This window comes from Myxocyprinus asiaticus, chromosome 48 (assembly GCF_019703515.2).
Source record: "Myxocyprinus asiaticus isolate MX2 ecotype Aquarium Trade chromosome 48, UBuf_Myxa_2, whole genome shotgun sequence".
Lineage (NCBI taxonomy): Eukaryota > Metazoa > Chordata > Actinopteri > Cypriniformes > Catostomidae > Myxocyprinus > Myxocyprinus asiaticus.
In genome coordinates this window covers 16,406,224-16,429,683 of record NC_059391.1, presented here as the reverse complement: position 1 = coordinate 16,429,683, position 23,460 = coordinate 16,406,224, and the positions used below count along the sequence as shown (strand labels likewise).

Sequence of the window (23,460 nt, the reverse complement as noted above, 5' to 3'; positions counted from 1 at the left end):
AGAAAGGCTCTGAAACTACTACCATAAAGGGAACGCGACGTAAAGTTGTTCTTTCGTCCTCAGCCAATCAATATGTGTGTGGGCGTGGCTAGCTAGTGTCATGGCGGCTGCCGGGAGGATGTTGTAGGGGTAGTGTGACAGAGAGAGGCCTTGGAAATTTTCTCTCGTAGATTTATTTGTATTTATTGTCATACTGGGGACATTTGAATGTAAAAAGACTTTTAAACATGGGGACCGTGCATGCTAGGGTAGGTAATTTTTTTCAGAGTTGGCGGAGAAGCCTTGACTATGACCTCTGAACAGCCCTAATAGAGTTTATGAATGACAGGCCGAGATCAAAAGACGTTTAGCTTAACACATGAATCCAGCTGTTAATAGATTTATGATAAATTGGGAAATACATCAAATTTAAATATATACATTACTGTGCAAAAGTTTTAGACACTTGAGAAAAATGTTGCATAGTGAGGATGTCTTCAAAAATAATGCCATAAATAGTTGTCATTTATCACTTGAGGTCATACAAAGTCCAGTAAACATAAAAAAGCTAAATCAATATTCGGTGTGACCACCTTTGCCTTCAAAACAGCACCAATTCTCCTCGGTACACCTGGACACATTTTTTCTTGGTTGTTGGCAGATAGGATGTTCCAAGCTTCTTGGAGAATTCACCACAGTTCTTCTATCTATTTAGATAGATCAATTGCTTCTCTCTTCTTGTAATCTCAGACTGACACAATGTTCAGTGGGGGGGCATTGTGGGGGCCATGACATCTGTTGCAGGGCTCCCTGTTCTTCTGTTCTATTATATTCTATTTGCAAAATAAATGTCTGAGAGTCTAAAATGTATATTTCCTGTTGACACACTAAAGCTGAAAATGTAAATAACCATCTTAAGACAAATGTTTTTGTGAAGCATCTTATGTGCCGAAGACTTTTGCACAGTACTGTATATATCATGTTAAAATGGGCTTGGACAGTCTTCTCTTGTTGCTACAAAATACATAAATCTTCACATTCTTTGTATATGCAGGCTATAATAGTATATCTCACAATGTGGCATTTGTCTGTTTTATCATAACGTATTTTTAGGAGAAATCAGAGTCTCTGAGCATGCTTTGTATAGTAATATAATTGTTCTAATAACACGATAGCTCACTCACTTTTACATATATGTTGACCAGAGTTTGGACCCCCTTTCTATGCAAGGACCTGAACTGGGGGTTCAAGCAGATGACATGGACCTGGGGGAACCAGGGCATGAGGAGAAACAAGAGGTTCTAGAGAATAAAGATGTAAGTTAGTTTTTTATAATTGGTATATTAATGCTTGTACATGCGTAAATGTGTTTGGAGTCGATTTTGAAGGCAGACTTGTGTTTTCAAACGTTTAGGTTGTAGTACAACATGTGCACATTGATGGTCTTGGAAGAACAAAGGAAGACATTTTAACATATGAAATTGCAGATGTTTTCCGAGCCAAAAACTTGATTGATGTGAGTATTCAAAGTTAGCATTTTCTGTGTATGCACTTTGTTATTTATTATAAACATTTAATAGTTTAAAAAGTTTTTTTATAATTTTATTTATTTATCACACATTATACATTTGCACATATACAGTGAAATTCTTTTTTTTTTCCACATATCCCAGCTAAGCTGGGGTCAGAGTGCACTTTGTTGTGCACTTTGATTTTTGAAACTTTGCAGACTTTTTTACTTTCACAAACAGCTATATAACACACTACATGAAAGGTAATATTTGAAAAACCATAATAGGTGCTCTTTAAGATACTTTCTCCTAATTGTAAGGAAGCCATTTGTAGATAGATTTTCCTGAAAAGTGCAAACATTGCTCCTTTAATTTGAGCATACCAATATAACCATTGGTGTGAGTTTAGGGCATGGCTATCTGTTTCCAGCCACGTTTATATTTACAATTATGCTGTAGGTAATGAAGAAATCCCATGAGGCCAGACAGAGACTGCTGCGTATGGGAATATTCAGAAATGTGGAAGTTGTCATTGATACAGCTGAAGGTACAGCTATTTTTAAAGCAGGACAGCTAATCCCTGACTGATAATCACAGTGAAGCATTAAAGTCTGAATTTCTCAAAATGTGCATAACATTAGGTGCTGATGCACTGCCTAATGGGCTAGATGTGACGTTTGAGGTGAAGGAGCTGAGAAGGTTGACAGGAAGTTACAACACCATGGTTGGGAACAACGAGGGAAGCATGGTGAGCTACAGATGTCTACATTGTTTCTCTTATTTTACTGCTTGGTTTTGTTAAAGGGATAGTTCACCCAAGAATGCTGTAGAACTGTATTGATTCTTTTCTCAGGTGCTGGGGCTGAAATTGCCCAATGTTTTTGGTCGTGCGGAGAAGCTGACTTTCCAGTTCTCTTACGGCACTAAGGAAACATCATATGGCCTCTCTTTCTTCAAGCCCCAGCCTGGACATTTTGAGCGGAAGTAGGTTTCTTGGCCTGGAAGCGGAAATTACTAACAATTTATAATCCACTTTCATTTCGTTCCACTTTTCATTTGTTTAAAGAGTATTTGTTAAGTAGTGAAATATTTCAAATTCACCATTAAGTTCACAAAAAATGCCACTGGTAAACATTTACTGTAAAATATATACCTGCAATTCTGGCTGTTTATACATTCCACTATCGGAATACCTACAACACAATCCTATGTTTTCTGTGACACTCACATTACTCTTTTCAGCTTCTCCATTAACTTGTATAAAGTCACGGGGCAGTTCCCATGGAGCTCACTCAGAGAGACCGACAGAGGAGTTTCAACAGAGCTCAGTGTAAGGACTTTCTACGTGATTATTTTTACAATGCTCTTATTTTCTCGACTAAACAAATTATACAATACAAAAGATGCTAAAAACATTATGTAGAGACATCTTACAGTTGTATTTGTCCATTGTTTGATCTGGGACCACTAGTTCCCCATCTGGAGGACAAACCACACTCTGAAGTGGGAGGGTGTGTGGAGAGAGTTGGGTTGTCTGGCCCGTACAGCCTCATTCGCTGTCAGGGAGGAGAGTGGTCACTCACTGAAGTCTTCACTCTCTGTATGTATCTTCATTATATTACTTTTCATCCATCTCTACACAGTTCTTACTGTCATTGAAATCCTGAAAACATCAGGGAATTTTAAAATGGTCATTATTATGCCTAGAAAGTAATGGAAATGTTGTGGAAATGTATTTAGTGAATAATATTTAAAAAAAAAATAATAATTTACTTGATTTGGTACACCTGTACACCTGCTTCTTCATGTGTTTATCTGATCAGCCAATCATGTTGCAGCAGTGTAATGTATAAAATCATGGATATGGATCAGGAGCTACAGTTAATGTTCACATCAACCATCAGAAGGGGGAAAAAATGTGATCTCAGTGATTTCGACCATAGCATGATTGTTGGTGTCAAACGGGCTGGTTTGAGTATTTCTGTAACTGCTGATCTCCTGGGATCTTGACTCGCAACAGTCTCTAGACTGTAAAGAGAATGGTGCGAAAAACAAAAAACATCCAGCAAGCGGCAGTTCTGTGGAAAAAATAACGGCTTGTTAATGACAGAGGTCAGAGAAAAAGAAGAAGAAGAAAAATATTTACTTTTTGCACATATACAGTGAAAATCTTTTTTCGCATATCCCAGCTAAGCTGGGGTCAGAGTGCAGGGTCAGCCATGATATGGCACCCCTGGAGCAGATAGGGTCAAGGGCCTTGCTCAAGGGCCCAGCAGTGGCATCTTGGTGCTGGGGCTTGAACCCCAGACCATCTGGTCAGTAACCCAGAGCCTTAACCACTGAGCCACCTCTGCCCCTTCAGTGGAGAATGGCCAGACTGGTCCAAGCTGACAGGAAGGTGACAATAACCCAAATAACCACACATTACAACAGTTCTATGCAGAAAAGATTTTCTAAATATTCAACATGTCGAATCTTGAGGCGGATGGGCTACAACAGCTGAAGACCACTTTGGGTTCCACTTCTGTCAGCCAAGAACAGAAAACTGAGGCTGCAGTGGGCACAGGCTCAACAAAACTGGACAGTAGACAGTTGGAAAAACATCACCTAGTCTGACAAATCTGGATTTCTGCTGAAGTACACAAATGGTAGGCCCATTGCAGACTCAGTTTTCTGTCCTTGGCTGACAGAAGTGGAACCCAACGTGGTCTTCTGCAGTTGTAGCCCATCCGCCTCAAGGTTCGACATGTTGTACATTCTGAGATGCTATTCTGCTCACTACAATTGTACAGAGGGGTTATCCGAGTTACCATAGCCTTTCTGTCAGCTCGAACCAGTCTGGCCATTCTCCGTTGAACTCTCTCATCAACAAGGTGTTTCCGTCCACAGAACTGCCGGTCACTGGATGTTTTTCGTTTATCGCACCATTCTCTTTACACTTTAGAGATTGTTGCGTGTGTAAATCCCAGGAGATCAGCAGTTACAGAAATACTCAAACCAGCCCGTTTGACACCAACAATCATGCCATGGTTGAAATCACTGAGATCACATTTTTTCCCCATTCTGATGGTTGATGTGAACATTAACTGAAGCTCCTGACCCATATCTGCATGATTGTATATATTACACTGCTGCTACACTATTGGCTGATAAGATAATCGCATGAATAAGAATATGTACAGGTGTACCTAATAAAGTGGCCGGTGAGTGTATGTGTAGAGTAAAACTTGCTCACAATCCTATGTAATAACATTAGTCTGTCTACTGACATGTTCTAGCTATACCAGTGAGATAAGATTCAAGCGAGAGGAAATTAGTCTGTTCACACTGAACATGAAAATGCTGCATGATGTGGCACAATCACAGCTAATCAGAACATATTTGATGTTGAACGTATGAGATCATGGAAATGTATTGGCCAAAAACTCTGGGAACCCTGTCTCAATCATTTTGATTATCTGCATATCTTATTGTTTAGTCTCGCTTTGTAATTATAGTCATTGAGAACAAATGTAGCTCATATGTGACTTTGAATACAATGTTTTTCTGGCAGCATGTAATGGTCATCGACTCACGCAATTCTACCATCCTTCCAAGGAAAGGTGCCTTACTGAAGATCAACCAGGTTTGTTTGGATCAACAAACTCGAGGGATTTTTGATGTTTGAAATCATAGTATTCCTTGTAAAAGAACTGAATTTTTATGGTCTGCCAGGAACTGGCAGGTTACACTGGAGGAGATGTCTGTTTCTTGAAGGAAGACTTTGAAATTCAGCTCAACAAGACTCTCTTCTGGGACTCGGTGAGATGCAAGTTCAGAAGAAACTTTGTAATGTTTGTCTGTTTGCTCAGTAGATTGTGCTATTACTGAAGATACTTACTTGGATATACTTAAAAGTCTTGCAAGTAGAATGAAAAAGCATAAGAATTTTATATATATATATATATTTTCTTTTTTTATTTTATTTTTTTATTTTTTTCTCTTTTAGGTGCTCTCTGCCTCTCTGTGGGGTGGTATGTTGCTGCCCATCGGAGATAAGCCCTCCTGCATTGCTGACAGGTAAGGCCCTGTTTATACCAAGTATGAAGATATGTTTAGGGTGGTCCGATCACAAGTGGACAGGCGGGACACATCGCTTTTTACACATGGTCATAAAATAATGCTGTCCATGATTCCACCACAAATGTAATGTGGTCACATGCATTTTTGACTACGTACTTTATGTGGTCTGATCAGAAATGTTTTGGACTCTGTTTACACCTGTATTTAGCAGTGTCCATTTGCGATTGGATCATCTGAAACGCATCTTAATACCAGGGTAATTTGTTAAAATGACCCACAAACACTTTTCCTCACTTTTTTTTAAAGCAACAAGACAAAGTTTACAAGAATAATTGGTTAAACTTTACCTAAAGTAATGGCGTTTTTTGTTTTTTAAATATCCATGTAGGTTCTATTTGGGTGGCCCAACCAGTGTGAGGGGCTTCAGCATGTACAGCATTGGTCCTCAAAGTGAAGGTACGGTCATTATGACTTGTTCATTAAACGGATTGTTCACCCATAAATGAAAATTCTCTCATCATTTACTCACCCTCATTCCACCCCAGATGTGTGACTTACTTTCTTCTGCAGAACACAAATTAAGATTTTTATTTGAAGATATTTGAAGAATATTTCAGCTCTGTAGGTCCGTACAATGCAAGTGAATGGCGACCAAAACTTTGAAGCTCCAAAAAGCACATAAAGGCAGCATAAAAGTAATCAGTATGACTCCAGTAGTTTAATCCATGTCTTCAAAAGCAATACAGTCGATCATGATTTCAAGATGAATAACACTTCATGGCGCGCTGCGCGGTCATGTCTAGAAGGGATCCCTCCCTTGTCAATCTCACACGAATCTTTACTGCGTAAATTTGAAGTCGCACAGCAGTGAGAAGTGCTCAATTAACATAAAGGATTATTTTAAATTGTCTGTTTTGATGAATAGTCATTCATTTTGTTTTTGATGTCCAATTCCCAATGCGCTCTAAATCCTCGTGGTGGCATAGTGACTCTCCTCAATCCGGGTGGCAGAGGACGAATCTCAGTTGCCTCTGAGACTGTCAATCCACGCATCTTATCACGTGGCTTGTTGAGCGCGTTACCACGGAGACGTAGCGCGTGTGGAGGCCCACACTATTCTCCGCGGCATCCACACACAACTCACCACGCGCCCCACCGAGAGACAGAGAACCAAACATTATAGCAACCACGAGGAGGTTACCCCATGTGACTCTACCCTCCCTAGCAACCGGGCCAATCTGGTTGCTTAGGAGACCTGGCTGGAGTCACTCAGCACGCCCTGGATTCGAACTCGTGACTCTAGGGGTGGTAGTCAGTGTCAATACTCGCTGAGCTACCCAGGGCCCTGATGAATAGTCATTCTTGATGACCAATTCAAGCTCTAAAATAAATATTTAAGAATGTTTATAACATTCAGCTATATATCTGCTACTGTCGGTCATGAGATATTGTTGGTCAGTGGAGAAGTACATCAATCAGTTTTTATGTTAAGTATTTGACTGGGTGGTCTATTGGTAACTAATTCGCCCTTTGTGCTAGAGGCTCCGGGTTCTAATCAACCCATGTGGAACTTTACGTTTTAATAAAACAAAGATTGCATCCGCACCTCTGTGGACGTATATCTTGAGTGGGGACACATTTTTCTTTGCAATTCAACTGGAAAGTTGCGCATGCTGCAGAACTCGCAGCAAAGAGGAGCGCCCATTCTCGTTTCCCCAAGTACGTCACTGCGGCACTTATGTTGCCATCATCTTATTGCTGTATAATGAACGCATATGATATTTTAAAAATTAAAAGCTGACCCTCATCGTGATCTGCGAGGAAATCAACTATAATACTGTATAATAATAAATATTAAGAATTAAGAAAAATATTAAGAGTGGAGACGGGTAACAGGATGGGGAAAACTAGGTCAAAAGGCAGATTTGAACCCAGGTCGTTCGCATGGAAAAAACATCCATACCGTTCTTTCAGACTGAGCCATTGCGGTGACTCATAGAGATGCAGTTTGACAATTTGAGCGCGAGTAGCTGCAATGTGTGGCAGGCATGTACATCTACTGTAAATAGTCACTCAATAATAATAGTAGTAAAGTTATATTATTGAAGAGGTGAGCGGAAAAAGCACCATAGCATCAAAGAATGCGCAATAGAAATCATGATTGTGCCTAGAGACTGCAATGGCTAGATGTATAGTGAAAAAGTTACATTTTGGTCTGTTCTCACCCAAAACCCAATTAGATTGCTTTAGAAGACATGGATTAAACCATTGGAGTCGTATGGATTACTTTTATGCTGCCTTTATTTGCTTCGAAAAAGCTTCAAAGTTCTGGTCACCATTCACTTGCATTGTTTGGACCTACAGAGCTGAGATATTCTTCTAAAAATCTTGAAATTGTGTTCTGCAGAAGAAAGAAAGTCATACACATCTGGGATGGCATGAGGGCGAGTAAATGATGAGAGAATTTTCATTTTTGGTTGAACTATCCCTTTAAGTGCTAGAATGTACATTAATGGAAAATATGAATGTTTAGTTGATGGGGTTAAAATCTCTGTAACTAAGGTTTGTTTTCTCATCTTGGTGACAGGTGATTACCTTGGTGGGGAAGCGTACTGGGCTGGGGGGCTTCATCTGTACACCCCTCTCCCATTCAGGCCAGGCAGAGGCGGCTTTGGAGACCTTTTCCGAACACATTTCTTCCTCAATGCCGGAAACCTGTGCAACCTCAACTATGGTGAGATCCACAGAACTACAGAGGGGATCATTTGTGCCCGTTCTTTTCATATATCAGCTTTATTTCACTTGTTATATCACATGGTTCCCATTCTCTCCTGTTTTGTTTTATGAATCATGATTTTGCTATCAACTTTTGTTGCAATACTATCCATGGTCTACTAGGTGAAGGGCCAAGAGCACACCTGAGCAAGCTGGCCGAGTGTATCCGATGGTCTTATGGAGCGGGCATTGTGTTGCGTCTGGGGAACATCGCTCGACTGGAGCTCAACTATTGCATTCCCATGGGCGTCCAGAGAGGAGACAGGTATACACTTTCTCACACATACACATTGTGACAGCTGAACTTATTTTGTAATGAACTTGCATTTCTATTTTCTTCATTTATAGTTATTGCGATGTAACGATATGTCTTGTATCTCAGGATATGTGATGGAGTGCAGTTTGGGGCTGGTATCCGGTTCCTGTAATATCCCGATTCTTGTCACATGTCGATTTTGGAACAAAGAAGGATTTCGGTCACTTTGTACTTGTAATAAAGGATACATGTAAGATCACACTTAGAGTTGCATTGGACGACACAATGAGCGTTACCTAATTATTTGATGTTAGCAAATACATTGGAGGGGAAACGGTATAAAACCAAAAGCAAAACCATTGTTGGAAAAAAGTTGCCCGTTTTAAAGTTATTGGTACTTCAGTGGGGAATCTATTGGACATCAGTGCTCTTATCACTTGTCATATTTATTTGTCTGAACTGTCAGTGGTCAATAAATAATGTCTCTGCCCTTTACTGTGGTCTTAATGTGTGTTTGTCAGCCACTTTATGTTTGAATTATTTTTATGGAACTTTATTATTTTGAAAATTATATTATACACTCTGTGGCCATTTTAGGGGCAAAACCATAATGACACTTAAAAGTCAGTGAGAGGATCTTATGGACTTTCTGGGCTGAAACCGATTACCAAGAACTGTCAGCTTGTGACCCATACCGATAGTTTTCCTTTTAACCCTTTCAATTGGAGCAGCTAGTTGATTAATAAAAACTACTCACTTGAGACAAAATATATGTTGCTTAATAGCTAAGAATTTGGGCTTAGGATCTTTTAAATGTTGCGATGCAATGTTTTTAATTGTCTTTTTATGTAAACTTGCACTAGGCGGCCATCTTTAACCGTTGAGCTGCGTTTTTTAGATGCTGTGCCAGGTTAAAAATAACATAAGCTTTTAAAAACGTGTCTCAAACCACCTGAATTGTTTGTGCTGTGTCCTCTAAATATATTTGTATACTGAATGGTGATTGGTCTTTTTTGCTTTCGTCTATTTATCCATGTAAATTGAATATTATTATCATCATCTCCTTATATTTTGCCTAAAACAATAAAAAATATATATATTTTTTTTTTTTGCTGCATTGAAAGCACTGGTATTTCCTTTAGAAAATACAAGTCTAGTTGAAACAACTGTAGCTTTCCCTGTTCTTACATTGTGGGATGAGTGATTAAGTGTAAATAAATAAATTGAGAATTGGTTTATACTTGCTCCACTTTTTAATCAAATAAACAAACTAAACCCATCATCATCCACAGTATACTGTAATCACATATATTCTTTGTTCTTTTATTGTCAATCTATGCTTAAAGGCTACAGGTCATATTTTAACATCATTCGTATTAAACTGTGTGTCCATCTTACACAATATATGAAATAAGGGTAACATTTTAAAATAAGATACCATTTGTTAACATTAGTTAACAAACTAACTATGAACAATACTTTTACAGCTTTTATTAATCTTAATGTTAATTTCAGCATGTATTAATACATTTTTTAAATCAAGTTACATTAGTTAATGCACTATGAACTAAAATGAACTAACAATGAACAATTGTATTTTTTAACTAGCATTAACAAAGATTAATAAATGCTGTAAAAAATACATTGTTAACTGTCTCTTCATGGCACCTAATGCATTAACTAACGTTAACGAATGGAATCTTATTGTAAAGTGTAACCAAAATAAGTTTTGAAAAACATTAAGCAGCTGCTCTATATTTGCTGCATCTTGGAGACTTTCATCATAATCTTGAACATACTATAAACAATTAAAAGAATAGCAGATCTGATGTATAACATCAAGTCACAAGAGAAAATCTAAGATTATATTTCTCTCTCAATTGCTCCCATTGAGAACTGACAAATATAATCACTGCAGTGCTGTGTAGTATCACACACACGGAGTCCAGTTGGAGACCGTATGAAGCAAGTTTGGCCTGGCTGTATTTGGCTACAAACACTGTTTAGTAAAAACTGTATCTTGTTTTCTTGTTTGAACTTGTCTCCGGTTTGGTTGTCCTTGGGACTACTGTAGAACAGCGGTCTTGGCAGAAGGAAGAGGTTTTCTTTTTTCTTTTTTATCAGCATAGGGCCAATGAGGTGACCAAACAGATGAAGAACAGTTTAAGAGATATGGCAATTTCACATGCTCCACCACAGTCCTTGGCATTTTCCTGTAAAAAATAAATAGAATATAATGGTTTTACCTCTGATTTGTATTTCTATATCACAAATATACTAGTAAATTTTCTGCTACATTGTACAGAACATTATTTTAAGTCATTGTTTTATCTTAAGTATAAAAAAATATGTATTCTAGGGATTCCACTTCTTTTCTTTCAGACTCGATACCAAGTACAGTGCTATTACCAGTACCTCTATTAAATGGAAAAATTTGATTTCTGAGTTTAAATGGATAATTGTAACCATCTAACAGTTTATTTTAAAGCCATAATTTTAACATTTAACATCGGCCTAAACTGCAAATACAGTATCAGTCATTTGTTTTGTTTTTCATTCTTTAATAATATCATTAATTAAACATTCTGTTTCTGTTCAAAAAAACAAAATAAAAAACAAACTCCCTACAGAGTTCTTGGTACTGTATATATTGTCATGATAAATAAATAATAAAATCCCCAATTTTGACTCATTTATGCATTCTATGGGCATGGGAGGCTCACATGAGGATGATATGCATGACAAGACTCTGGTCGTCTGCGAATCTTCTGAGATTTCATCCGATTGCACTTAACCGTGGCGTTATGTTCACAGGAGTTAAGAAGATGTCCATTCTCAGTTTAAAAGAAAATGACCAAAAGCACATTTTAAAGACAAGCAAGTCATCAGCTTTTTTTATGTATCCGTTGGCTCTTTTTCTGATCATGGAAGGATATATTTGACCTCCTTGGGCATGAGAGTGATGGGGGCGTATTGTCGAGAGCAATCACAGTCAGCCTGGACAACTAGCATGACAAGGTTACTGTTAGGAACCTGCTGTAGGACAAACATCCTGAAACGTGAAAGAGAGAAAGAGAGAGCGAAAGTGAAAAATGGCAACATTATCACCTGCCAACCTGAGGATAATTTGACCGATGGACTTACTTCTGACAACGGCCACATTTAATGATGCTGTTAGTCTCTCTGATAGAGGAGTCATATATGAAGCTGGGATACTCTGTGTTACAAGGCTGCACTAGTTCCAGCTTCTTCTGTTTGTGTGCTGGAGAGGAAAAGATGGAATGTTTCGTTAGATACATCCTTTTATCTCTGATTAATTTGTAACACTTTACAATAAGGTTGAATATGTTAACGTTCATTTATGCAATAGTTCCTTGACTAACAACGAACAGTGCTTTTACAGTATTTATTCATCTTGTTTAATGCTAATTTATACATATACTAGTACATTTTAAACATCAAAAGTTGTATACTGACAAAAGAAACACAAAATTTTTTTTATAATATACAGAAATGTTCACAGAAATTCTAATGGTTTTAATGGTTATTGTTGGAATTATATTGGTTTTAATGGAAACTATAATGGTCCCTGTGGGTCTCTACTGATAATGTGTTGACTTCTACTGATGGCATCTTATGTCTCTAGTGGATATCATTAGGGATCAATACATATCTGTAAAGGAAACCAGTACAATCCATTAAATACTAATGGAATATGGCCCAAAACACTCAAAACTTGTAATGGTATTTGTAGCGGAAACCATTACAATTTCTATTGTTTTCTATTTTGACATAATCATTATGAGCTTATACACACTAACGATGAACAATAGAATATTTTTTAATTCACATTAACCAAATTTAATGCTGTAAAAAATGTCAGTTGAAAGTTCATGATACCTAATGCATTCACTTAATGTACAGAACCTTATTGTAAAGTGTTACATAGTCATTAAATAATATGCACAATTGGTCTGTTCGAAAACCAAGTGAGCTGCCTCACTGTCTACATAGGCAACTGCCTTCTAAAGGCAGTAACCTAACAGAAATGGAACCTCATAAGTAACTGATATGAAATGCTCTAAACACTCCGTAAGAAATAATTGACTGAATTCAATAGTTGATTCCAATAGTTTGTTGTTAGCAAATTGCTAAGCTAATGATCAGTCTGCAGGGCACCTTTCAGGAATCAGCCCGAAAATACATAGCACATGGTATATAAAATATAAAATGGTCCTTATGTTAATAATAAACATTTCTCTTGCTTCGCATTGTCTCGCCTTAGTTCTTAGATTTCTCACTGAGCTTGTGATTAAAATTCTACCTCTGTAGGCAGCGCTCACTAGGTTTTGGAACAGAGCTCCTGTGCTGGATAAAACAATTTAAAGTGTTTACTTCCCCATTCTCACAACAAATCAGGATCTGCTAAACCTCATCTAGACTAAATGCATTAAAAGTTTCATTAGCAACAAATTACAATCTTGGGAATTAAGTTGGCATTCTAACCAAGACTTTTAGCGAGCCAATCCAAGCTTAAGATAGGGTAAACAACAAGGACATGCTCATGTACACACACCAGGGCTTGAGGATACTTACTTGCATGATACACAGCCTTAGCTTAGTGTCAATGAAAGACAATTACAGCACAACGGAAGTGGAGACAATGGAAGAAATGACAATGAATGAGAGAGACAGATACTACAAAGATGACACAAAAACATTATGAAGATTGAAGATGGTTTCACAGAGCGATGATGTTTACATGTTGACAGTGTAGACACAATGTTACTGTTGTATCCTTTATAATTTCTTAACCTACCATCCACTGCATGGTCACTATGCCAAAGTCCACAGATGTTGAACTCCAGTAGAAACCTGAAAATTTAGAAGTGAGAATAGTTTTTTTTTACTGGAAAATCAATTGACATTTAGAATTAAATACAATCTCAAATAACACTTACATCATGAAATTTGAGAAGAACCACTTTAGTAGTGCCACTAAACCATAAAAAGGCTGTGAAGTAAACAGATATAGATTGTCAAATGATCTGTGGTGTCACTACAGCAATGCTAAGACAAAAAAAAACATCATTATTTCTCTTTGTTGCTTCTGAAATAACAGATGTGAAGGTATACATACACTAAGCAGTGGTCGAGCTCCACTGGCGTGATGGTGAACATTTTTACACATGGCCTGGTAGTCATACAATGTCACCCTGTGCAACAAATCGCAATACAGAAGAGCATTTTCTCACTTTTTTAAAGCGTCAAAGTCCCTATAAACTATTACAGGAATATTTCACCCTAAAATGAAAATTCTATCATCAATTAGGCCCAAAACATACTCTACACAAGAATGTGAATGCAGGCGCTTCTAGCTATGGAAGCGTCTTCGTGTGTCGTTGCGTTAAGAAATGTGTCAAACCACATTTCATAACTCAATGCAAGCACACATTGCATTCTCAGCGTTCCCACAAGGGGTGCTATGATGTGAACATTGGTGTAAACTGCTCAATTCTACGGTGAGTTTTCTCTTTCAAATCAACTACTATAATGGCAGCGCAACAGTTGAATATTGAGAGAATATTGCTGAGCAAGCAAGTGAAAGTCAATATATTTATATCAAATCGCCTCCACAGAGGTTTGTTACCACCACAATAATGCAAGAATGCACGTTAGTATGCTAAACCGGGCTGTGCGTTGGCAAAGTGCACATTTCTGCATTCATATACTTGTGTAAAGTACGTTTCTGGCCTGACTCACCTTCATGTCGTTCCAAATCCGTGTGACTTTCTTTCTCATATGGAACACAGATGGTGAGTTTTTAAATAATATCCTGGCCATTGTTTTCCATGTAATGCAAGTGAATGGGGATAGTGCTTCTTTTCATTTTGGAGCTTGAAAGAACCCATCCCTAATTTACTTTCATTATATGGCAAAGAGAAAGATATAAGATCTTATATAATAAGATATTATTACAAATTTTACTTTTGTGTTCAGTGAATAAAAGAAAGTCACACGAGTTTGAAACAACATGAGGATGAGTAAATGTTGACAAAATTTTAATTTTTGGGTTAACTGTTTCTTTAACTGCACTATTGTACACAGCTAAGACACACAAACTTATCCTGTAGCTTGTGAGGTCTAGTTACCTTTTATACAGGCCTGATTTGAGTAACTGAGCCATGACCGACCCATCTACTTCCCCAAAGAATTTACCAACCTGTGTGAAAAGAGATGCAATACATATTAGTATCATACACAAGAGCAAACAGTGTACATGCTATGCTAGCACACCCACGGCTACTGTAAACAGCAATTATGTGGAATTACTCATGTTTAGATATAGTTAAATACCTGTGTCTAGAACAAACAACACAGTATGAAATTGTTTTCCAAAATCCATGACACATAAATACACACACCTACACATTCATAGACAGACTGATGTGCAGTGACCCAGATGTGCTAACAGATGCCTGAAACTCCCCTGCCTGCCCGGTCGGCTAACAGCAATCTGGGATTAGACTCCATAAGCATTAATCTCCTGGCTACTGCTCAAAGTACAGTGCACATGTTTTTATAAACTGCTGGGGTTATGGTATGAAACCAATGTCATCGCATATACACTGATCAGCCACAACACCTGCCTAATATTGTGTAGGTCCCCCTCGTGCTGGCAAAACAGCGCCAACCCGCATTTCAGAATAGCATTCTGAGATACTATTCTTCTCACCACAGTTATACAGAGCGGTTATCTGAGTTACCGGAGACTTTGTCAGTTCGAACCAGTCTGGCCATTCTCTGTTGACCTCTCTCATCAACAAAGAATTTCCGTCCACAGAACTGCCGCTCAATGGTTGTTTTTTGGACGAGTAAATTCTAGAGACTGTTGTGCGTGAAAATCCCAGGAGATCAGCATTTACAGAAATACTCAAACCAGCCAGACAGGAAACACCTTGTTGATGAGAAAGGTCAACAGAGAATAGCCAGACTGGTTCAAACTGACAAAGTCTACGGTAACTCAGATAACCGCTCTGTACAATTGTGGTGAGAAGAATATCATCTCAGAATGCTATTCTGAGATGCGGGTTGGTGCTGTTTTGGCAGCACGAGGGGGACCTACACAATATTAGGCAGGTGGTTCTAATGATGTGGCTGATCGGTGTATATTATTAGGTTGAAGTGCGTTGATGTGGTGAGCTTAGTGTATAAGATCTTTTCTCACTGAAGGTAAGGCATTTATTTGGGCTTTAATGGGGTGGTTTATAAGGGTTCCAATTTTATGTTTTTAAGTGTATTTATAATAAATTTGTAATTGCAGGTGCGGTGTGACCCTGTATGGCGCTAGCTGCTGTTTCTTCATACCTGTTTCTTTACATCTGTTCCCGCTGTTTCATCAGAGTCACTTCATTGTTTGCTTTTGCCAAACTTGTTGCACTACATTTGTCTTCTGCATTGTACAGTGCAAAACATTAAATTAAAGACAGTGGAAAAAAATACCTCATTATAAATAACATAAAAGTGTGTATTGTATATTGTTCCAGAAATGAAAACCCGACAGATACACAACAAAAACATATTACAGTTGTGCTCAAAAGTTTGCATACCCTTGGAGAACTGGTACTATGTACCATTTTTAAAGAAAACATGAGTGAGCAGGCAAAACACATTTATATTATTTCTTATGGGATTCATATTCAACTGTAGGTTATAAAAGAATGGCACAATCATAAAATAAAACATGGCAACAAAGAAAAAAATTAAATGACCCCTGTTCAAAAGTCTGTATACCCTTAGTTCTTAATACTGTGTATTGCCCCCTTTAGCATCAATGACAGCATGCAGTCTTTTGTAACAGTTGTCTATGAGGCCCCGAATTCTTGCAGGTGGTATAGCTGCCCATTCATCTTGGCAAAATGCCTACAGGTCATGCAAAGTCTTTGGTTGTCTTGCATGAACCGCACGTTTGAGATCTCCCCAGAGTGGCTCTATGATATTAAGGTCAGGAGACTGTGATGGCCACTCCAGAACCTTCACCTTTTTCTGATGTAACCACTGGAGGGTGAACTTGGCCTTGTGCTTAGGGTCATTGTCGTGCTGGAAAGTCCAAGAGCGTCCCATGCGCAGCTTTCGTGCAGAAGAATGCAAATTGTCTGCCAGTATTTTCTGATAACATTCTGCATTCATTTTGCCATCAATTTTCACAAGATTTCCCGCGCCTTTAGAGCTCACACACCCCCAAATCATCAGTGAGCCACCAACATGCTTCACAGTAGGGATGGTATTCTTTACACTACAGGCCTTGTTGACCCCTCTCCAAACATAGCGCTTATGGTTGTGACCATAAAGCTCTATTTTGGTATCGCCACTCCAAATTACAGTGTGCCAGAAGCTGTGAGGCATGTCAAGGTGTTGTCGGGCATATGGTGACTGGGCTTTTTTGGGGCATTGGCGCAGTAAAGGCTTCTTTCTGGCAACTCGACCATGCAGCTCATTTTTGTTCAAATATCGTCGTATTGTGCTCCTTGAAACAACCATACCGTCTTTTTCCAGAGCTGCCTGTATTTCTCCTGAGGTTACCTGTGGGTTTTTCTTTGTATCCCAAACAATTATTCTGGCAGTTGTGACTGTAATCTTTCTTGGTCTACCTGACCGTGGCTTGGTATCAAGAGATCCCCAAAAGTTCCACTTCTTAATAAGTGATTGAACAGTACTGACCAGCATTTTCAAGGCTTTGGATATCTTTTTATATCCTTTTCCATCTTTATAAAGTTCCATTACCTTGTTACGCAGGTCTTTAGACAGTTCTTTTCTGCTCCCCATGGCTCAGTATCTAGTCTGCTCAGTGCATCCACGTGAGAGCTAACAAACTCATTGACTATTTATACACAGGTGTGGGAAATTAACCTTTAATTGCCATTTAAACCTATGTGTGTCACCTTGTGTGTCTGTAACAAGGCCAAACATTCAAGGGTGTGTAAACTTTTGATCAGGGCCATTTGGGTGATTTCTGTTATCATTATGATTTAAAAAGAATCCAAACATCTATGTGATAATAAATGGCTTCATATGATCACTACCCTTAAATAAAAGACAGTTGTTTTGCATGATCAGTCATATTTTCAAAATCAATGCCAAATTTCACAATTTCTGCCAGGGTATGCAAACTTTTGAGCACAACCGTATATAATGAATGCTTGCCAAATAAGAGCGATCTCTAACGAGTTGGGCTCAGGTGTATTCAATAAGGCAGAAAATCAGATCCAGATCGGGTTTCGAGATAATAATCTGGGGAATTGTGCTATAAATAGGGTGGCCAGACATCCCATTCTTCCCGGGACAGTCCCGTATTTATTAAGTTATTCTGAAAAATCATGTTTTGTCCCGTATTTTCCCTCTCCTAAAATGTCTCTATCGCCTAAGCGGCTTTCTCAGTCACGTGAGTAATGTAATCAAAAGGTAGCCAAGGATACGGCTTATAAAACCAATAAAATCACACCTTAAGTACATAATTGGATTAACTATCCAGTCACAATCCCCTATCAATTGACATCCAGTTAGTGAACTGATTGAAGAGTCAGTTTGAAAGAGCACACAGATTAGTGATGGGAAGTCCAATTCTTTTCCGCGAACCAATTCTTTCGAACAGTTCGTTTCAATGAACTGGTTAAAAAAAACGATTCACCAGTTCATTTATGTCATCACGTAATGACGTCATTATATATAATGCTAATACGCCGGCGTCGTAGAATACACACACAAACACATTCAATAAAGCCATTTTGCACCTAAAGCACCCAATACTGACACTGATATACAAACGTGGATGGTCTACACATGTTTAAAGCATAAAAAGTGATTAAACTAGTCTTAATTATAATAATAATAATTATATTTATTTATCACACATTTGCACATATACAGTGAAATTCTTTTTTTCACATATCCCAGCTAAGCTGGGGTCAGAGTGCAGTGTCAGCCATGATATGGTGCCCCTGGAGCAGATAGGGTCAAGGGCCATGCTCAGGGGCCCAACAGTGGCATCTTGGTGGTGCTGGGGCTTGAACCCCTGACCTTCTGATCAGTAACACAGAGCCTTAACCGCTGAGCCACCACTGCTCATCACAACTTCAGATATAATCTTCATGCACAATGCTCAATAGTAAAATTTGTTTACATCTCTCGACTGAAAAGTTTTGCCCCCTCATTCAAGTCCTCGGTTCACGCATGCTCATCAGCTGCTCACTGATCAGCAGTTCTCAGTATTATGTCCAAAAGAGGTGATTCTCAGTTCAGTGTACTCGCAAACTGCTCGACTCAATGTTCTGCTGACTCAAGAGCTGCTGTCCTCGGATCAGTGTACTGTTGACTCAAGAGCTGCTGTCATCGGATCAGTGTATTGTTGACTCGAGAACTGCTGTGATCGATTCAATGTACTGCTGACACGAGAGCTGCTGTCCTCGGATCAGTGTACTGTTGACTCGAGAACTGCTGTCCTCGGATCAATGTACTGCTGACGCGAGAGCTGCTGTCCTCGGATCAGTGTACTGATGACACGAGAACTGCTGCGAACAACTCAATGTATGTATTGTTGACTCGAGAGCTGTAGACTGGATCATCTTCATACGTTGATAAAACGGTAATACAATCAAGTCATAAACATATTTCCAGTATGTTTTATTTATTACACTCAGCAAAATACACCTGAAACATACATTTCGCCCCTTAATCACACACATGCCCAATGTCAGCAGCTCATCAGTTCTCACTATGTCGGACACCTCCGAAAGAGGCGATTCTCAGTTCAGGGTACTGTTGACTCGAGAACTGTTACGAGCAACTCATTGTACTGTTGACTCAAGAACTGTTACGAGCTACTCATTGTACTGTTGACTCGAGAGCTGTTGCGACCCGAGCGTTCAGTCCTATTTGTGAACTAGTTGGAGCGGTTCATTGCAAAGAAGATTTGGAGATATTACTCCAAAGATATTACTCCCGGTTATCGGCTCATTTTGATTCGGAGTGTCGGGCACTTCTGAGAGACAGGTTAAGATAGAGTAACTTGTGGATCAGTGTTGACTCGAGACGCAAACTGTTTTAAATGATTCAGTCCGATTTGGTGAACTAGTTCATCTCATTCACTAAAAAGAACTGGTTCAAATGAACAATTCGTTCACGAACTGGACATCACTAACACAGATGAAATTGCAACTGGAAAAATGTCAACGAAGCGTGCATGTACATTTAATGAGGATCTTCAAAAAGAGTTTAAATGTCTAAAAAAGGAGTCGCAGACAAAACCTAGTAAAGTGAGGTGTGAAATTTGTGGAGCTCGCTTTTCCATCGCCCATGGAGGCCGCACCGACATCGCGCAGGACGCTGCTAAAAGTGTGCCACACCAAAGGTTAGCGATTTTTTTCTGAAGCAAAGTTTCGAATCTGACAAGGTGCACGCAAGATGGACTTTTTGCGTATCATTCATGGCCATAGTTTACGGTTGGCTGACTGCACTGCGAAATTGATCAAGAAATTGTATGATCCAAAATTTTCTTCTGCCTGCACCAAATCTGAAGCTGTCATATGCAAAACAGATAATAGCTGTATTTGGCTGGTCATATGATCTTAATATCTCTGCCCCATAAGGCGACCCAATCCATGTAAAATAAAATAGCTTTTATTAGGCTACTGATATAACTTGAGTTTATATCTTGTTTGAGTGTATATGTTTTGAAACAAATTTTTTAAGGACGATTAATTTCTTTATATGTAAAGCTTTTTTTATGAAATAAATAAATACTGAGGCACCTTTAGCCACATGAGTAAATACAACTTTTCCCAATCAATTAAAATTTTACACTGCAGTCACTGAGTCCATTCTCTCTCTCTCAATCACTGTCTGGTTTGGGACCCCCCAAACGTGCAGCTAGACTCATTATCACCTGACACACCCACATGTCATCATCTTCCATCTTCATGTTATGCACTCAGGGGTTGAATTCATTCATGAAAAGTAATTTTTGTTGTATGGTGGGCCTCTTTGACAATAACTGCTTTCCACTGTTTATCATGCCAATATATTTCTCATAACTTGAGAAACTGTTCTTAGTTAACCCCTCCGCTTGTTTTTTCAGGACCCAGTTTTTACAATTTTAAAATAAAGGTTCTGGAGCCAGAAATTTTACAATGATATCATTAGCACAATTAGGTAAAAGAATATATGATTATATCATACAGGCATAAAACATTGAACTCATACGGTCAACGCTTGTTGTAGCTGGAGAATTATGCTTAAAAATGCTCCGCTGGGCTTTCATTAACTGCCGTTTGTAAGGGACTGTCTGAAAATTCCACCCACAGCACTAAAACGTCGGAGGTGCCCAAGTATTCATTCATCAATTCAGTTAAATTTATGCATACAATTTACAATCTTTAGAATGTGTAAATGTTTTTTAAATTTTTTTTTTTATAAGTGTTTAAGACAGAACATGCAAGGCAGTTGCATTGAACACTTGGACACCAGTGACGTTTTAGCACAGTGTGTGGACTTTTCAGACTATCTGTTATGAGCCACAAGGGAATATTTAATAAATATTGAACTTAAATTAAACTTTATCCTGCCAGATATCATTATGCAGTCATAATATATTAATGTTTTGTTTAAATATAATTTGTTTGGTCTATTTATTATGAAATTTCAGCGGGATGGAAAATAAGAATACCATGTTTACCATTCTACCACTCTAATCTACGGGGGCCACTGGGGGAGCCAGGCCTATTGACATGGGGGCACCGGCCCCACCGGCACCCCATCATTTGTTTCAGGACCCAGTTTTTACCCATTTTAAAATAAATGTTCTTTATCAGCATATTTGGTTCTTTGAAGAACCTTTAACATCCATGTAACCTTCCCAATGCACAAAAGTTTCTTTGTAGAGTAAAAAATGGGAACATTTACCTGAAAGGTTCTTTGGGGAACAAATAATAGTTCTTCAATGGCACTGCTGTGAAACCCCTTTTGTGGAACCTTTATTTTTAAATACAGTGTCATGATAAAATTTAAGTAGTAAGATCTACTCACATCACCTCTTTCCTTTGAGATGAGTATGAAGCCATTATTGTCAACAATGTAACAGTTGACATCCTGTATAAAAAAAGTTCATGAATTAGAAAATACGATCGATCACCCTTTTTAAATTTTCACAATACTGTCATTTTTAAACGAGGAGTCATGACTATGTTGTACAATATAATTACAGTCAGTAGTGAGTAGTGTCGGTGTTAGGCCCGCAACTTACTCCACACAAGTACATGAAAGGAAATGCTTCTAGTTACCTAAGCTTGACTATGTAAGTCGTTACATTCCGAAATGTGTCAGACCCCAAATTATAATTAAATGCAAGTATGAGTTGCATTCTCAGCATTGCCACAAGGGGTGCTACATTGTGCATTACTGTCTAATTCTGCACTGAGTTCTCTCTTGCACCTCAAAAACTATCATGGAGCAATAGTTTGAAGAGGAAGTTAAAGTCGATATGCTTATTGTTAGCTCCCTATAAAATAACAGATCCGGTTTAATGGCACAGACTTTTGAACGTAACTCTATCGCCCCCTTAAAGTTTGTTCTTGCCAAAGTAATGCAAGAACGCACATTAAGTTTGACGGGACCACACACTTGCAATGTGCAAGCATTCAAATCTGTGTTTACATACAGTACTTGCGGAAAGTAGGTTTCTGGCCTTATACATAAAAAAAATAAAAAAATAAAAACATGTTTAGATCTTCAATTCTATCAATAATACAGATTAACAAGGTTTATGACATCAGCAAGAAGCATGTATTATCAGAGTTATGCAGTGTAAAATGTGCAGCCACTCCAAAGAGGATGGATGCCAAAGAGAAGTCATTTAAAGGGCTTTACTCACAATGCTCTCACAGCTGAGAGGACAAATACCATCCACATCACTGCACTGCAAAGAACACAAAAACAACCGCAAAGGCTTTAGCAAACAGACACAATTCTCAAGACTATTTTATCAGATGCATTTTACGACGCATGCACTACAACAATGAAAATGACAAAATTAGTTGTATGGACATTACATTATATACATGCAATTTGATTTCTATGTATATAGAGCTCAAGCAATGACAAAAATGTAATACTTACATCTGTGTCATTTGGCTGAAAGGAGGAAGAGAGAAAATAGGGACAGAGAAAAAGGTTAAGTGATTTGGAAAGTGCTTTTGTGTATGTTTATGTGTGTTTCACCAGCGCACAAAGCACAAGAAAATAGCCCTTGTTTGAAACGGGGGTGGTGTTTGAAAGGTCCTTGGGGCAAAAAGTCATATGGTAAGTTGCACTGGATAAAAAAAGTGTTTGCTAAGTAGCAAGCATCTAGATAAATTGCTAGGAGGCGTGTAGACGTGAGGATGTACACGTGCGCTTAGAAATCTCCAGTGGGTGACAGTCAATATCTGCTCATTTGTTAATAGGAGGCAGGCGAGAACAGATACACATCATCATACCAGATTAATTGTACTTCATTACTATACTTAAAGGGGTAGTTCACCCAAAGAATACCTTTTGGGTTCCTCGGTACCCAAACAAGTCAATGACATTATGTTATACCCAGTGTTAAAGACAAACTTGACTCGAATGTGAACACGTGTTCATTCTATAAACAAGTACAGTATATTCAAATGTTAAACAACTATAACCATCTGTGACTGAATTTAATGTTTAACCATTTAAAAGAACAGATTTCAGGACTTTGGTTTAACATCTTTTGTCCTTCAACCTCACAAGACGTTTAACAAATTGTGATTGAAAAGATAGCTCTACTTTAATGAGAAAATCTCCCCTGTCATATCATTT

At 38.3% G+C, this 23,460-nt stretch overlaps 2 protein-coding genes across 3 annotated transcripts in view; one reads left to right on the top strand and one right to left on the bottom strand.

Moving 5' to 3' along the window:
* The first annotated feature begins 91 nt into the window (after nucleotides 1-91).
* samm50 (SAMM50 sorting and assembly machinery component) lies at nucleotides 92-9,078 on the top strand. The gene is made up of 15 exons (XM_051692618.1): nucleotides 92-248; nucleotides 1,185-1,295; nucleotides 1,394-1,495; nucleotides 1,950-2,037; nucleotides 2,132-2,238; nucleotides 2,344-2,474; nucleotides 2,733-2,820; nucleotides 2,962-3,090; nucleotides 5,044-5,115; nucleotides 5,205-5,291; nucleotides 5,479-5,549; nucleotides 5,941-6,008; nucleotides 8,140-8,286; nucleotides 8,451-8,592; nucleotides 8,710-9,078. Exons 1-15 carry the CDS (start codon nucleotides 228-230, stop codon nucleotides 8,753-8,755), a joined length of 1,410 nt encoding a protein of 469 aa, XP_051548578.1. The 5' UTR covers nucleotides 92-227; the 3' UTR covers nucleotides 8,756-9,078.
* Nucleotides 9,079-11,498: 2,420 nt separating this feature from the next.
* Nucleotides 11,499-23,460, bottom strand: part of LOC127437594 (voltage-dependent calcium channel subunit alpha-2/delta-4-like) — a 48,924-nt gene continuing 36,962 nt past the window's right edge. Inside the window, exons 28-37 of one of the 2 annotated variants that reach the window (XM_051692616.1) lie at nucleotides 22,753-22,767; nucleotides 22,508-22,552; nucleotides 21,664-21,726; nucleotides 14,736-14,806; nucleotides 13,724-13,799; nucleotides 13,545-13,597; nucleotides 13,403-13,458; nucleotides 13,180-13,200; nucleotides 11,728-11,845; nucleotides 11,499-11,635 (exon numbers count right to left, since the gene is read on the bottom strand). In XM_051692616.1, the coding sequence (XP_051548576.1) occupies nucleotides 11,506-11,635; nucleotides 11,728-11,845; nucleotides 13,180-13,200; nucleotides 13,403-13,458; nucleotides 13,545-13,597; nucleotides 13,724-13,799; nucleotides 14,736-14,806; nucleotides 21,664-21,726; nucleotides 22,508-22,552; nucleotides 22,753-22,767 (648 nt within the window). In that variant the 3' untranslated portion in view covers nucleotides 11,499-11,505. The remainder of the gene's footprint in view (nucleotides 11,636-11,727; nucleotides 11,846-13,179; nucleotides 13,201-13,402; nucleotides 13,459-13,544; nucleotides 13,598-13,723; nucleotides 13,800-14,735; nucleotides 14,807-21,663; nucleotides 21,727-22,507; nucleotides 22,553-22,752; nucleotides 22,768-23,460) is intronic. The other variant, XM_051692617.1, reaches the window with a different exon arrangement.